Source organism: Corvus hawaiiensis, chromosome 21 (genome assembly GCF_020740725.1).
Source record: "Corvus hawaiiensis isolate bCorHaw1 chromosome 21, bCorHaw1.pri.cur, whole genome shotgun sequence".
Classification (NCBI taxonomy): domain Eukaryota; kingdom Metazoa; phylum Chordata; class Aves; order Passeriformes; family Corvidae; genus Corvus; species Corvus hawaiiensis.
In genome coordinates, this window is record NC_063233.1 from 4273767 (window position 1) to 4286799 (window position 13033).

A 13033-nucleotide genomic window follows, 5' to 3' on the forward strand; every position below is an offset into this window, starting at 1 on the left:
TCGCTTCCGCCAGGGGAACGGATGGTCCGGCGGCGGGGCGCGGGGGACCGGCGGCGCGGGCGGACACCGCGTGGAGGTAGCGGGAGGCCCGGCGGGGACGGGGAGCGGGGGGGGTCCCGGAGGGGCGGCGGGTGCCCCTCAGCCCGGGGCTGCCCCTCTGCCCGAGGCTGCCGAGAGCTCTGTGCGTGTGCTGGGAGTCTCCCTCGGTAGCCCCAGGGCGGCGGAGGGGAGCGGCGGGGCCCGGGCCGGCCGTACGCCCGTTCTTAGCTGGGGTTTATCGGTGTCTGGGCTTGTGGTTGGAGCTCCACAGAGCCTTCGGGGCCGCTCGTTCCCCTCGGTGGTGAGGAGGGGATGCCCGGTACCGGCCGGTGGTGCGAACTGCTCTGGGGATGCGAAATTCAAGGGCGCGTGTTTCAAACGTGCCGGGGGTGTTGCGCGGTGAGTGTTTCGTATGTGCTGGCTGTGGAAAATGTGCTAAAAATGCTTCCTGCGTGCTCTGGGTGACTGTGTTCTGCAGGAATTGGCCTCTGCCGGACAGATCCGGCAGGGCTGAGCTCGGCTTGGGCTCGAGCAGAGCCCGTCAGAAACCTCTAATTAGAGAATTTTGGGTTTAGTGCTGATTAGTCTCATATTTCTCAGTTGCTTTTAGCTTGTTGCTGTTTCAGTGCTGAAAGCTGAGTTGAACACAACAGTCTGACACGGCTTAATTATTCAAAATCAAAGCTAGTAATTATTAAATTTATTAAAGTGTGTCTTTTGTTGTTGCAGCAAGGTACCTTGAAGGGTGAGGGCAGCTGTGATGCACATCTGGTTGACAAAGAAGGCATCAGTTTTTCCTGGGCACTTTACAAAACTAGCTGGATTAAAAAGTAAGCATCTAAGATAAAAATGAGTTTTTAATTTAGAAGGTTTTGGGTGGGTTTTGTGCTTTTTGTTGGGTTTTGAGGGGGGTGTTTTGGCTTTTTTTTACTGTATGTAACTGTATAAATTACAACCCTTCAATAAAACTCCTCTCTTTTATTTAAGGGAAAAAAAATGAAAGGCAAAGCTCGTGCAGGTGATTTTCAAGTCCAGGATTTTGTCAAGAAGAAGAAAAAGAAGAAGAGGAAACACAATGGGTACAAGAACAAACACGAAAATGCTGAAAGTGCAGAGGCTCCAGAGCTCGGCCGCGCTTCCCCGCTGCTGTTTGAAGATGCAGCAGCACAGCGTGGGGAGGGCAGGAAAAAGAAAAAAAAGCTGAAAGAAAAGGGTGAGAAGCAGCAGGCTTTGATAGATAATTACTGTGTGAGACTGGAACATGAAATGAGCAATGGGACTGGAGCAGCTGCTTCCCCCAAGAAGAAGAGGAAGCGGAAGGGTAACGAGAGCACTGATGAGCACAGCAATGTCACCTGTGTCCCTGTGAACCAGTACAGCACCCAGGACTGCCAGCAGGATGCTGCTGATTATGTTTATTTTAAAAAAGCTAAGAAGAAAAAGAAAGCAAAGCTGCCTGAAGCGGACGAGGTGTGTGAGCTGCCTCCCTCGGAGGAACACAGCAAGGGCCACAAAGAGAAATCCAAAAAGAAGAGGAAGAAGAGGAGAGAGGGCAGTGCTCAGGATGTGCAGAAAGACACAGATGGAGCAGCTGAGCAGTCACTGCTGTCATCCTCAGAGCAGAGCAGGGGGCACAGGGGGTGCCCTTCACCTGCAGGCGAGGATGGGGACTGTGATGCTGCTTCTGCCATCAGTGAGGTCTCCATGGAGGTCCCTGCTGATTTTTCTACACCCAATAAAGCAGCTGAAAAGACTCCAGCACATGCTAAAAAGGCCAAAAAAAGCAGCACTGTTGTCATGGAAGAAAGCTCTTCGGAGTGTGACATGATGTAAGTTTAGGTTTTGTTTGTGGGGTTTTTTCCTTCCTCCACTCCTCAGATATGTTCCTTTCAGGTTATTTGGGTCCCAGATTTTTCATCATTCTGTTTTGTATGTGTTTTAAAGAAAAACTTTCAGCTTGTACAGCATATTGAGGCATTAGAGATCTACTTTAAATGCTCAGCTTTCTTGTGGAGATACAATAACAATTTTGAGGAATGCACCACCATTGCCTTCCGTGTAGGCTCTTTTCTCCTCTTTAAAACTGTAGGTGTAGAAATAATTTACGTGCAAACAATTCACATTTTAAAAAAAGAAAAGTGGGGGGAAAAGAAAGGGTTTTCGTTTTTTAAACTTGATATTTATAGGGAACGTGTGCATTTTAACCAAGCAGCTAGTAAGGTCAGCTAAACAATTTAATGTTCTATGCAAATAAATGCTCATGTAAGTAGTTCTTGATGCCTTTACAGTGTCTAGAACACAAAACAGGAGCACTAGTAAGAGACAGATGGAAAAAATCTGAGTGCCAGTGGTAGCAAGAGACATTATTTCTTCAGTATGCCCATGGGTGAGAGTTCTTTGGATTTTCAGAACTTCAGAAAGCTCCTTGATTATTTTAAGTATAGAAATTTGGTACTAAATTACAATTTTTCGATTATGTTAAAAGGTTGGAAATGCAAGGCAGTGGATGTGTGAAGTATTTTTTCTTCTGTAATGTTTTGTTCTGTGGTTTGACACTGCTTAAAATGTCAGGCACCCACAAAAACCCTTCACTCACTCTCCTCTGCTGTAGTTGGGCAAAGGAGGGGAAAAAAAACTAAGAGCTCATGAGTTAAGGACTGAGAAAAAACACTTTAAGGGCAAAACAGGTTCAAATTTAAAGGTATAAAGTAAATTTATTATTTTAGAGGAGGATGATGAGGAGTAAAAGAAGCCTTTAAAACACCTTTTTCCCCCAGTCCCTCCCTCCTTCCCACTGACAGTGCAGGGAGACGGGGCCGTGGGGGTTGGTCAGTTTGTCACCTGAGATCTTCTCTTTGCTCAGGGGGAGGAGTCTTTTCTCTGCTGTGCCCTGGGGTCCCTCCCACGGGAGACAGAGAAGGGAGACAGTTCTCTGTGAACGTCTCCAGCGTGGTTCTCATTTCCCAAGCAGCAGTTCTGCCAAATCTGCTGCAATGTGAGTCCCTCCCACAAACAGTCTTCCCAGAACTCTTGTGGCGTGGGTCACTCGTCCATGGGGTGCAGTCTTTTAAGGATAGGCTGCTCTAGTTTGGAAGCAAGGGCCCTCTTTCTCTCTATTCGGGTTTCCCACTGGATTACAGCTTTCTCTGGCATCCACCTGCTCCAGCATGAGCACTTTTCCCACAGGCTGCAAGTGGAATTCTGCACTCCACGTGGACTTCATGGATTACAGGGGGACAGTTTGTTTCACCGTGGTCCTCACCACGGCCTGCAGAGGAATCTCAACTCTGACATTTGGAGCACCTCCTCCCCCCCTTTCTTTCCACTGACCTTGGTGCCACCATGTTGTTTTCCCTCACATGTCCTCACTTCCTCCTCTTTCTCCGACTAGAAGAAAAACTGCTGCTCATAGGCACCATTGCCAACAAATTCCACCAATTCCAAGATTCTTGCAGCATCCTGCAGTGCTGAGGGTTGATTTCCCTTAGGTTCTGCATCAGGGAATTGCTCACCGTGTTTTCTCCACCGGCTTGGCGGGCCCACCACTGCGTGGTGCTGCCGTGGCACCGACGTTATTTAAAGCCTCTCCTCACGTGGGGCACTGGGAAAGAGAAGCCACCACTGCCACCCCTGCCCTTCTGCCCACAGTGTGGCCTGGCTAGGGGCAGCCAGGCAGGCAGAGCTCGCCGCAGGCCACACCGAGATGGTGGTGGCCACAGCAGCACATGGCCACGGCCGGCCAGAACGCCCTGGGGCGGCGGCGGCTCACTGCCCCTGGAATAAACTGCACGTGTGCTGTTTGAGTTCCTTCTTAAATGTGGCATCACAGAGGGTTACCAACCTCTCTAATTGAGCCAGCAGCGTGTCCATCTTCAGAGCCAGCAGAGATTGGCTCTGTCGGACATAGTGGAAGCTTCCAGCAGCTTCTCACAGAATTTCTGTGGCCTTCCCCGCTACCAAAAAATCAGGCTGTGCCTAATTAACACAGTAATTAATGAATGTGTTCACTCTTTTAAGGGTAGAGGTGTTAAAAAAGTCTTTGGTGTGGAGTTCTAGCGATGTATTTTATTTTGTGCCTTTTTTTATATTAGGACACCAAAACCTTCGGCATCAAATAAAAAGAAGAAGCAGAAGAAGCAGAACAGTTCCTTTGCTGAATTGGCAGCCTCTGATGAGGTCAGTCTGGATGGTGAAGAAGGCCTGGACTCTGTCACGTCTTCAGTCATGGATTTGGATACTGCAAGACAAGAACTGGAAGAGTTTATTCCTCATGTGAAGAATATATCAGACAGTTCAATCAAGAAGATGGCTGGAAGAGACCTAATGAGATTTAAGGAGTTTAAAAAACAGGGTGAGCTCTCTGAAATCCTGTTGCAGTGAGGAAGGACTGTGCAGCTGTGCTAATGTTTTGACAGAGGGAAAAGTTTCTTGTGTCATGTCTGTTGCACCCACAGAGTCTGGTTCACTTCATTCCATTGACATATTTTCTGTTTCTCTGTTCGTAGCATCTGCTTCCACATTGGCAAATTTCAGTTCACACTTGTGTGTAGATTGCTCATTTCCAGCTGGTTTTGTCTCTTTCAGTTTTCTTTTTACCCCATAGAATTTGCTGATCTTTTCTTATACCCAAGCTAAAACCTGAGATGTGCAAGAGATGGTACTTGAGGTTTGATTTGTTTTTCTTAACCTTTTTATATTTTAGGTATTGCTGTCAAGTTTGGCAGATTTACCCAGAAGGAAAATAAACAAATCCAGAAAAACGTTGAAGAGTTCTTATCACTTACTGGAATAGACAGTGCTGAAAAACTTCTGTTTACCTCGAGGTATCCAGAAGATAAAGACACCATCCATCGCCTGAAAACAGAACATCATTTTTGTGAAAAAATTTGTGAGTATTTAAATTTATTCTCAGACAGCTGAATGTTGTATTCTACAACCTGGTGATATCATGGCATATTTTGTAAAAGAATTTTTTATTGAAAAGCACTGATGTTGCTAAATTTGGTTAAAAAAGGAGCTGCTGAGATGGTGTACTTGATAATCTGCACAGTCTATTGTTCTTGCTATCTGGTCTCAAGTAGGAAGAGTTTAGAGATAAAATGTGGTCAAGACCAGTAAAGACTTTCAGACTTGCATTTGGGCTTTATGGTTTTAAGTGTGTTATTTGCTAAACTGTAATTAAGGTTATTAATGGCAGCTGTGATTGATTAAGTCCTGTCTGAAATTGTCACCTGTTCCTGGATCACATAAATAGGTGGCAAGTGCAGGACTGAGGGGGGATGGAAGAAATTGAGCCATGTCAGTTTTCCAAGACATGGGGATCTTCTCAGTGCACCAGGAGCTTTATTCTGTGTGTTTGGTGTCATCATCTTAGGCAAGGCAGAGTAAAGGGCAGCCTGTCATGGATTGGGATATTGGGATCAAACTACAGATTTGTTCCTCTGTGATTATTTCAGACACACAATCCTTCCCTCTGCATCGTCACATTTGCCTGATGTTGACTTTCATTCCAGTCTGGGAAGATTTGGCAGAAAGTCTCATCAGTGTTCTGTGACTTGCAGTCACCTCTCCTGGGCACTGCTGGCCAAGGTGGTTGTGTGTTCCCAGGGATTGGTCTCTGTGGATCTTCCCTTCAGGAGAGATCCTCACTTGGTTTTTGCTGGATGCCCCACTGCCTGCTTCTCCCAGTTGAAACAGTCTGTAAGCAGAAGCCCAGTGTCTCCTCAGCCTCCTGCCTGGTGGCTGTCTCATGTCTCTCTTTTAATGGGAGTATTCAGTATGCCAGTTAAATTTTAATTACACCTGGCTCAAATGCACAGCCATCCATGCAGTTTGTAGCTAGTGAGTAGCAAGAGTGAGTGGAAAGAATCTGTTGTTGACAGCACGGTCATGAAAATGTGTGGTGTTGGGTTTTGGGGTTTGTTTCATTTTGGCCTCACCACTGTGAGAAATGTCTGTTAAAAATGATCCTCTACCTTCCAGCTGAGGGCATACCCCGACCCTGGAGGCTGATATATTACCGAGCAAGGAAGATGTTTGACCCAAATAATTATAAAGGAAGGTAAGGGAATACTTTAAAAGTGTTTCTGAATGTTAATATCAGTCTGTGTTGATTATTTGTAAATTAAAAATTGATATAAATGAAGATCATCTCTCCCATTTGTGCCAGTTATTGTGACTTAATTGATAGTTCATTTTCCCTTATTGATTCCTCTGTTCTAAAATGTGACTTGAATTGATAGTGATGATTAACATTGACCACCTGGAGGGGATACAGCTCTTTAAGAGATTGAAATGGTTTGAATTTACAGCTGAAGCTGTGCCCATTTTCTCAACCAGGTATACTAAGGAAGAAAAAGAAAAATTAAAGAAGTATCAAGCTCTGCATGGCAATGATTGGAAGAAGATTTCTGAGCTGATGTCCCGTTCTAACCTCTCGGTTGCTATGAAATTCTCTGAAATCAAGTCAGGTATGTAATTTTAAGAAAAACAATTAATTTTGTCTACTGTTAGTTGAACTCTTACGTTGTAGGTACCCTAAAGATGAAGAAAAAGTCCTTCAAGTATGGGGTTTAAAATTAATTAATTTGTAGTGGTGGTCCTTTTCTTCAGACCACTGATTGCATTGTCATGTAGAAGGGATAAGAAAGATTTCTGAAAGAAAAGAGAAAAGATGTGGAACAGAACTGACATCTAAATAAGATGATTTCACAGGGAGGGCAGAAGGAATTTGGCAACCAGGTTTAAAAAGATAAAAACTGGGGATCAGTCTGTTCTTTAGTGTTTAGGCTGAACTCTCAAGTCTGGTATGCACAAGGGTTTCTAGGAGATGTGTTAAGAAGTTGGTCCTATAAATAAAGAACATGCAAAGTGAATCGTTTGCTCTTTTGCCTTTTCTTCCCTAATCATTTATGATAAATTATGCCTAAACCTGGTGGTTTTTCAATTTTAGCTATTAATTATGGTCCTTGGACAAAGGAAGAGACCCAGAAGTTAATGAATGCAGTGAAGGAGGTGATGAGGAGGAAACTGAAAACAGAAAATCCAAGTTCTCTTTCCTCACTGGAACAGTCAAGCACAGATCCCTGGATTGAACGCGAGAAGCTGTACCAGCAACTGCCATGGACTGAGATTGAAACCAAAGTGGGAAGTCGATATTGGAGACAGTGCAAACAGAAGTGGTGAGGGCTTGGACTAAACTGAGATAGTAAAATGCGTAGTGGGGAGTATTTATTCTGTAAAACCTGTGGTTTTTATCATAATCATTTGGTAGGACAGATAAGACACTGTAGAGTACAGAAGAGGCATTGCAGATGTGTCTTGAGACAAGTAACTCTTTGGTAGCTGGGGCAAGTTTTCTTCTTGCTGTGATAGCAAAGCCTGATTTCTGCCTGATGTGCTGAGGCTGGAGCAGCAGGGCTGATTTACAGGACGAACCCTGGGCATTGTGTGACTAACACCAGCAGTATTATTTAGGTAAAAACAGATGATCAAGACTCTAATGCCAGCTGTTTAACACCAAACCAGCTGCTTCAGAAACTTTCACATAATGTTGTGTAGTTACCTGCAAGAAATGTATCATTTTAAGAAACTTTCCCAACAGACAGGAACAGCAGCTTGTTTGTAAGATATTTTAGGAGAAGCCCTCCCAGCCCAGGCCTAGGCTCTGGCCAAGCCTCTGCCCCTGCTAGCTGGGAAGTGTGCCATCAATTCCAGGTGTTTCCGTGCTAAAAATATAATCAAGTCACTTTGACTTGCTGATTTGGGCCTATAAAAGCTGGACCCACTTTCAGGGTGAATTTAGAGACCTCACCCACAGGTGGAAACACTGTAGGATTTCCCAATTGCTGGGAGGGGTTCTCCAGGTCCTGGCTGTGAAATGGGGCTCCCCAGCGACTGAGGATCTGGGTGATGGTAAAATATTTAGGCAGTTGGTGATGTATCTTTCTCAATCACTATCCTTTCTCTCATGTAGTAAAGAATAGGTGCATTACCTTGCTTTTGCTTGTTGCTAAAGCCAAGTGTGTACTTCTATTGAATGTATAATTTTACTGTTGTAAATTGCCTTAATGTTCATAGCAAAACAAGACTATCCTTTCTATTGGTGTCTGTGTCCTTTAAATCCCCCGTCACTTGGCAGAACATTGCCTCTCTGTGACACAGCCGTATCTTGATGCTTGGAATTTCTTGAAATGATAGAGACCTGTTTTTGTGTGTTTTCAAAGGAATTCAATTTTAACAAGCAAATTGACCAAAGGGCAGCAGTTATATAGAGGGAGCAATGGATTACAGGCCAAGATCAACCTTATTAAAAGGTACAGTTCTGAGCACTGGGATGTTTTTGTATCTTTCACTGTTTGAGCTGTGTTTATAAAAGTTTGCAGGGCGAAAACAGCCTGCTTGCAGCTTGATACATGTTTTGCAATCATTCTTTCTCTGGACAAAATGTCCTGTAATTTCTGACTGGGGGAGCTGGGAGCACTGAATTATGGCTTGAGTTCTGCCTGCAAACTGCTTCTGTCTTACATTCACAGGTTGTATGAAACGAAAGCAGAGGATGCCAGTGAAGTAAACTGGGATGAACTCAGTAATGCTATTGGGTAAGCCTTCTTTCCCTCTTCTTATGGATACAAAGGGTACTGAAAGCAGATGAATCAAAGTTCTGATACCTTTACAGCAATAGGAAGTGTTTAGTTTGGAAACATGACAGTTGCATATCCTGGCATAGCACTGAGCAGGAAGCCATGCCTGCAAGATCTGAAACCCTTAACATTCCAAGTACTGGAGTGTTGTGTATCTGCCTCCAGGTGTTAATCAACTAATGGGAAAAACTATGATTTGATAGTATGAGATAATTATTATTTGAATTCCATCCTTTCTCCCTAAAGCTAAGATAGGGTTTGGCTGGCATCACTCCCAGGAATGGGTAACTCAGTAACAATTAAGCTTTACGATAGCTCCCTGCACCACTAATTCTTTTAACTCTTCTCTTTGCAGAGATGTCCCTAGAGCCTATGTTCAAGCAAAGTTTTATAGGCTGAAAGTGTCCTCTGTCCCTTTATGGAAAAGAAAGACCTTTTCTGGTCAGTATGCCAGCTGTTTGTATATACTCCTTAAGGCTTCGGGTTGAATTTCAGAGGGTGCATATTCTAGTTCAATTTTTTCCTGGTTCGCTTTCTCCTAATTGGCTAAAATCTTCAGCTTTATACTTTATTTACTAAATGCCTTTTTTATAACTTTCAATGTCCTCTTCTTTTTAGTACCTTGGCTTGAAAAGTTTTATGACTGTGCATTTTAATTTCTCTTTGCATGTTTGTGTTGTGTCTGATCTCCCTGCACAGCCACTGTGATCACCACAGAGCAGTACAGAGATTTTGTGCATTTAACACTGACAACCTAATTTCTGTCTGTGAGATGCTGTTCCTCTACACATCCAATTAAAACTACTTTTTTTTTTTTTCCCCTCATAGAAATTATTGACTATCTGTATGAAAAGAAGCTCCCAGAACTTGAAGAAAAGTTAAGAAAAAAGGAGGGGAAGCACTGTAGTTTTGACAATTCAGCAGCTAGTCAGCAGCAGAAGGCTTTCAGACTCAGTGACATCTTTGACTCCAGTGAAGAGAGTGATTAATTGACTTCCTAAAAGCAATTCCTAATATGCATATTTAACTGCAAATGGGTCTGGTTGAAAGTGGGTACAGCCCACCACCTGCAGGTACCCAGGCTGTTGAGTAATGGGAAATGTCAGGATAGGCACTTCTGATTGTCTTGTTTCATATTGAAGACTGAGTTAAACAGAGCTTTTGTGCCACCTTTTATTATTTCAATGTATCTCTGGTTTTATAAGTTTTCATTTAAGCATGCAAGTTGCTTTCTAAATGTCTCAAAATACTTTTTTTCTGTGGAGTTGAAAGCTGCTGTTTTCCCTTTATGAATGAACTTGGTTTTCAGAACTTTATTTTTTTTAAATTATTTAAAATTCATGGGATTGGAAAAAGGCTTTCAGTTTGCTTTTACATCTCTAATAACCAAGTCTTAAGACATCTGTGTTGATGAAAACAGCACAACTTTTCAGTTGGTTTTTTTTTAAAACAGGTATCTTATTCTTAAAAGCAACTGATTTTATTTTTGATGCAGACTCACACTTTTCTCAGCCCTTCTAGAAAAAAAGGACTTTTGTCCGTTACTATTCATCATTTCACGCTAACCAAAATAAATAATTTAAAATGTTTTTATTAATATTTGGAATACAGAGACAAAACTGTGTGTATATATATATACATATATTTTTATTGTGCCAAGGAGAATTTCTGCATTTTAATAAGAAAATTAAGCAGTAAGATGGAGGTTGTACACATGTTTTGTATGATATTTTTAACTCTCTGCCTGAAATGATTATTTGTAGAACGACTGAATGAATGTAAAAAACCCCAAAAATACCTTACTGTGTAAAGTCTTTGTATGGCTTGTTTATATTTCCCATATGCTGAATTAGACAGTAATGCAAGAAAAGTCAGTCCCTGCTTTTTGAGGGTCATTTTGATAAGTGAGAACTTCCCTCTTCAATTCTAATAATCATCACTGAAAATCTAGAACTTTCAATCAGCTTGAAATAAAGGCCTTTTTGGAGGGTCTGGAAGGTGACTTACAGCAAGGAACTTTTAAAGGAGAACTTTCCACCTTTAACTATGTCTGGCTTTAGTCTCTCTGAAGATAGAAAGCAGTGGGATTTTTGTGAGACAGGCAGGACCTCCCCTCTAATCAGCTGCTGCTTTGAGGGTAAAGTTTTCCAGCCAAGAGATGAAATGGGATGGGGGGAAGGAAACATATACCACTTCCACTTAAGTCTTTGATTTGCATTGCTTCATGGGTTTGAAGGTTAAAAGCTGAAAAATTTGAATTTCTGAATCTAAAGTTTGTGTTTTTCAAGGGGTTTTTTCTTGGAAAATGGAGATGCTCTGAATTGTCTGCAGGCAAGAGCACAAACACCTGGTTGTAGAGTTTGTAGAGTAGATCTTGAAGAAATAAACTTCTACCTCCACAATGAGACTTATTTTATCCTTTGCTTTAAAGGACAACTGTTGTGGTTGACTGGAATGCACCTCACTCAAAAGAGAAAGGCAGGAATGTCTTATTGAGCTAGAAGAATAATTTGATAGAGTTCAATAAATTTGATGGAATTTAACAAAGTTTTAACAATGGTTTTCCAAGGCTCAGTACGTTTGATGGCAAAGTTCACCTTATTAATGACTGCATGGAAGAAACATACAAAGGAAAACTGAGTTAAAATCAAGTTAGTGATTCACAAAGAGTTTTGGAGACACAAAGGGTAAGAAAGATCCTCCAGCTGACTCATGAGGTTCAGAATGAACCCCCTTCCTTTCTAACTCCTCCTCAGAGAGGAGTCTGGGTGCAGCTGGATCCAGACGTGATCAGTGCTTTACATATGTCAAGTTTACAATTAATACTGAGTAGGCCCATGAATCAGTGATGTTTCATTATTACTAATTCAGCTGCTCTCAGTCACTTACCAAGGATCTGGTGTGAGTAAGGGATTTCTTGGCCTCGGGCAGGGAAATACCATGGGCTCAGATAAGAGAGGTTTCCCTGCTCCTCTGCAGTCACCTGGCCTGCAATCCAGCTGCAATTCAGAGTTATTAGGGTGAAATTGTCTGTTAATCAGCAGTATAGACAAGATAGATGCCTTTGGTTTAGCTCTGCTATCTCATTCTCCACTCTCATTATCTTGCATGTTTGGGCTTCCAAACCACCTTTCAAAATATTTTTCTGAGGCACTTTGACTCCCTTGTCCAAGAGCCAGGAGCATTCCAGCTTGCAGGGTCACCTCAGGGCATGAGCACCCTGTTACTCCCTCCCAGAAACTACCCAAGGAACACTCTTGCTGATACTTGTTAAAAGCAGTTTCTCTGCAAAATAGAGCAAGCCAGGGCCGGGATTGTAAACTTGGAGCCATCACTGCACTGGCTGCTTTGGGGAAACACAGACCCGAGGAATAGAGAGGCTTTGTCCATCTCCCTGCAGCCCTGGGAATGGAGTAAGGAAATTCCTTCCCTTCATCTCGTTGGGTGAAGTGTGTAATCTGTTTGCACAGGGGCAAGTAATTGCTTGTTGATTATTTCCCAGGTGCTGAATAATGGCACAAGGAAGCAGCATTTCCCTTTGCCATCCTCTTCCCCGGGCCCATGGGAGCACAGGCACAGGGAGGCAGTTCTTTCATGTGGATGTTTCAATATTACTGCAAACAGAGCAAACTGTGCAGAGGTTTTAAAAAAAAAAAACCAAAGAGGCTCCACAGAATGATAAAGGAAATAACTTTGACAAAGCTTTGTGTATCAGACTGCATTATAAATTAGAGCATGACACATCCTTCAAGTGTAGAAGCACTGCAAGGCCCCTAAAAACTTGGGTGTTTCAAGCAGTTGTGTCGCTTCAAGCATTTTTCTGGCGTGTTCATGGCCTGAGCGGTGTTACAGCACAAAACTCTCGTCTGTGTGGCGTTACCAAAGACAGAGACAGACGAGTTCCAAGGGTGTGTTCGCAGCACTTCAAAGTTGAGGCGTGTTACGGTGGCAGCAGCTGAAGATCAAACGGGGACTTGCTTTTTTCATCCCCCTCTCCTGTAAGGTCTTAACCGAGAAGTGGAGGAGACAGGAGAGCGATCTCTGCCGCTTCTCCCACTGCCCCCCAGGCTCTGGGATGGTGTCACCCCTGGGCCCTGCAGGCTCAGAGCCACGAACCTCCAGTGAAGTGGCTTCATCCCCCAGACACAGGGGCCAGGTCTGAGTGGGGAGCAGCCCCTCTCCTGCCCGCTTTGGGATGTGCAGGAAGAGGCACGGGGGCTGTCCAGCTGGATGTCAGCGGCTTCCACTGCACGAGAACCTTCCCCCGGGGGCCGTTACCTCTGCGCTCGGTCAGGGGTTGAGCGACGGATGGTATTATTTTAGTATTTAACTAATTCTGTCCTTGAGCCAGT

The 13033-nt window shown here is 43.5% G+C and overlaps 1 protein-coding gene across 2 annotated transcripts; it reads left to right on the forward strand.

Annotated features, from left to right (window-relative positions):
- The first annotated feature begins 37 nt into the window (after window positions 1-37).
- Window positions 38-11086, forward strand: TTF1 (transcription termination factor 1). Of its 2 annotated transcripts, none has more exons than XM_048325859.1 (12): window positions 38-76; window positions 769-869; window positions 1026-1868; window positions 4131-4390; window positions 4742-4927; window positions 6022-6100; window positions 6379-6509; window positions 6992-7220; window positions 8265-8354; window positions 8574-8639; window positions 9037-9122; window positions 9510-11086. In XM_048325859.1, the coding sequence occupies exons 3-12, from the start codon at window positions 1036-1038 to the stop codon at window positions 9668-9670; spliced, it is 2121 nt and encodes a 706-aa protein (XP_048181816.1). In that variant the 5' UTR covers window positions 38-76; window positions 769-869; window positions 1026-1035; the 3' UTR covers window positions 9671-11086. The 2 variants fall into 2 exon arrangements, with proteins under 2 accessions (XP_048181816.1, XP_048181815.1); XM_048325858.1 differs by lacking the exon at window positions 38-76 and adding an exon at window positions 203-438.
- Window positions 11087-13033: the final 1947 nt, after the last annotated feature.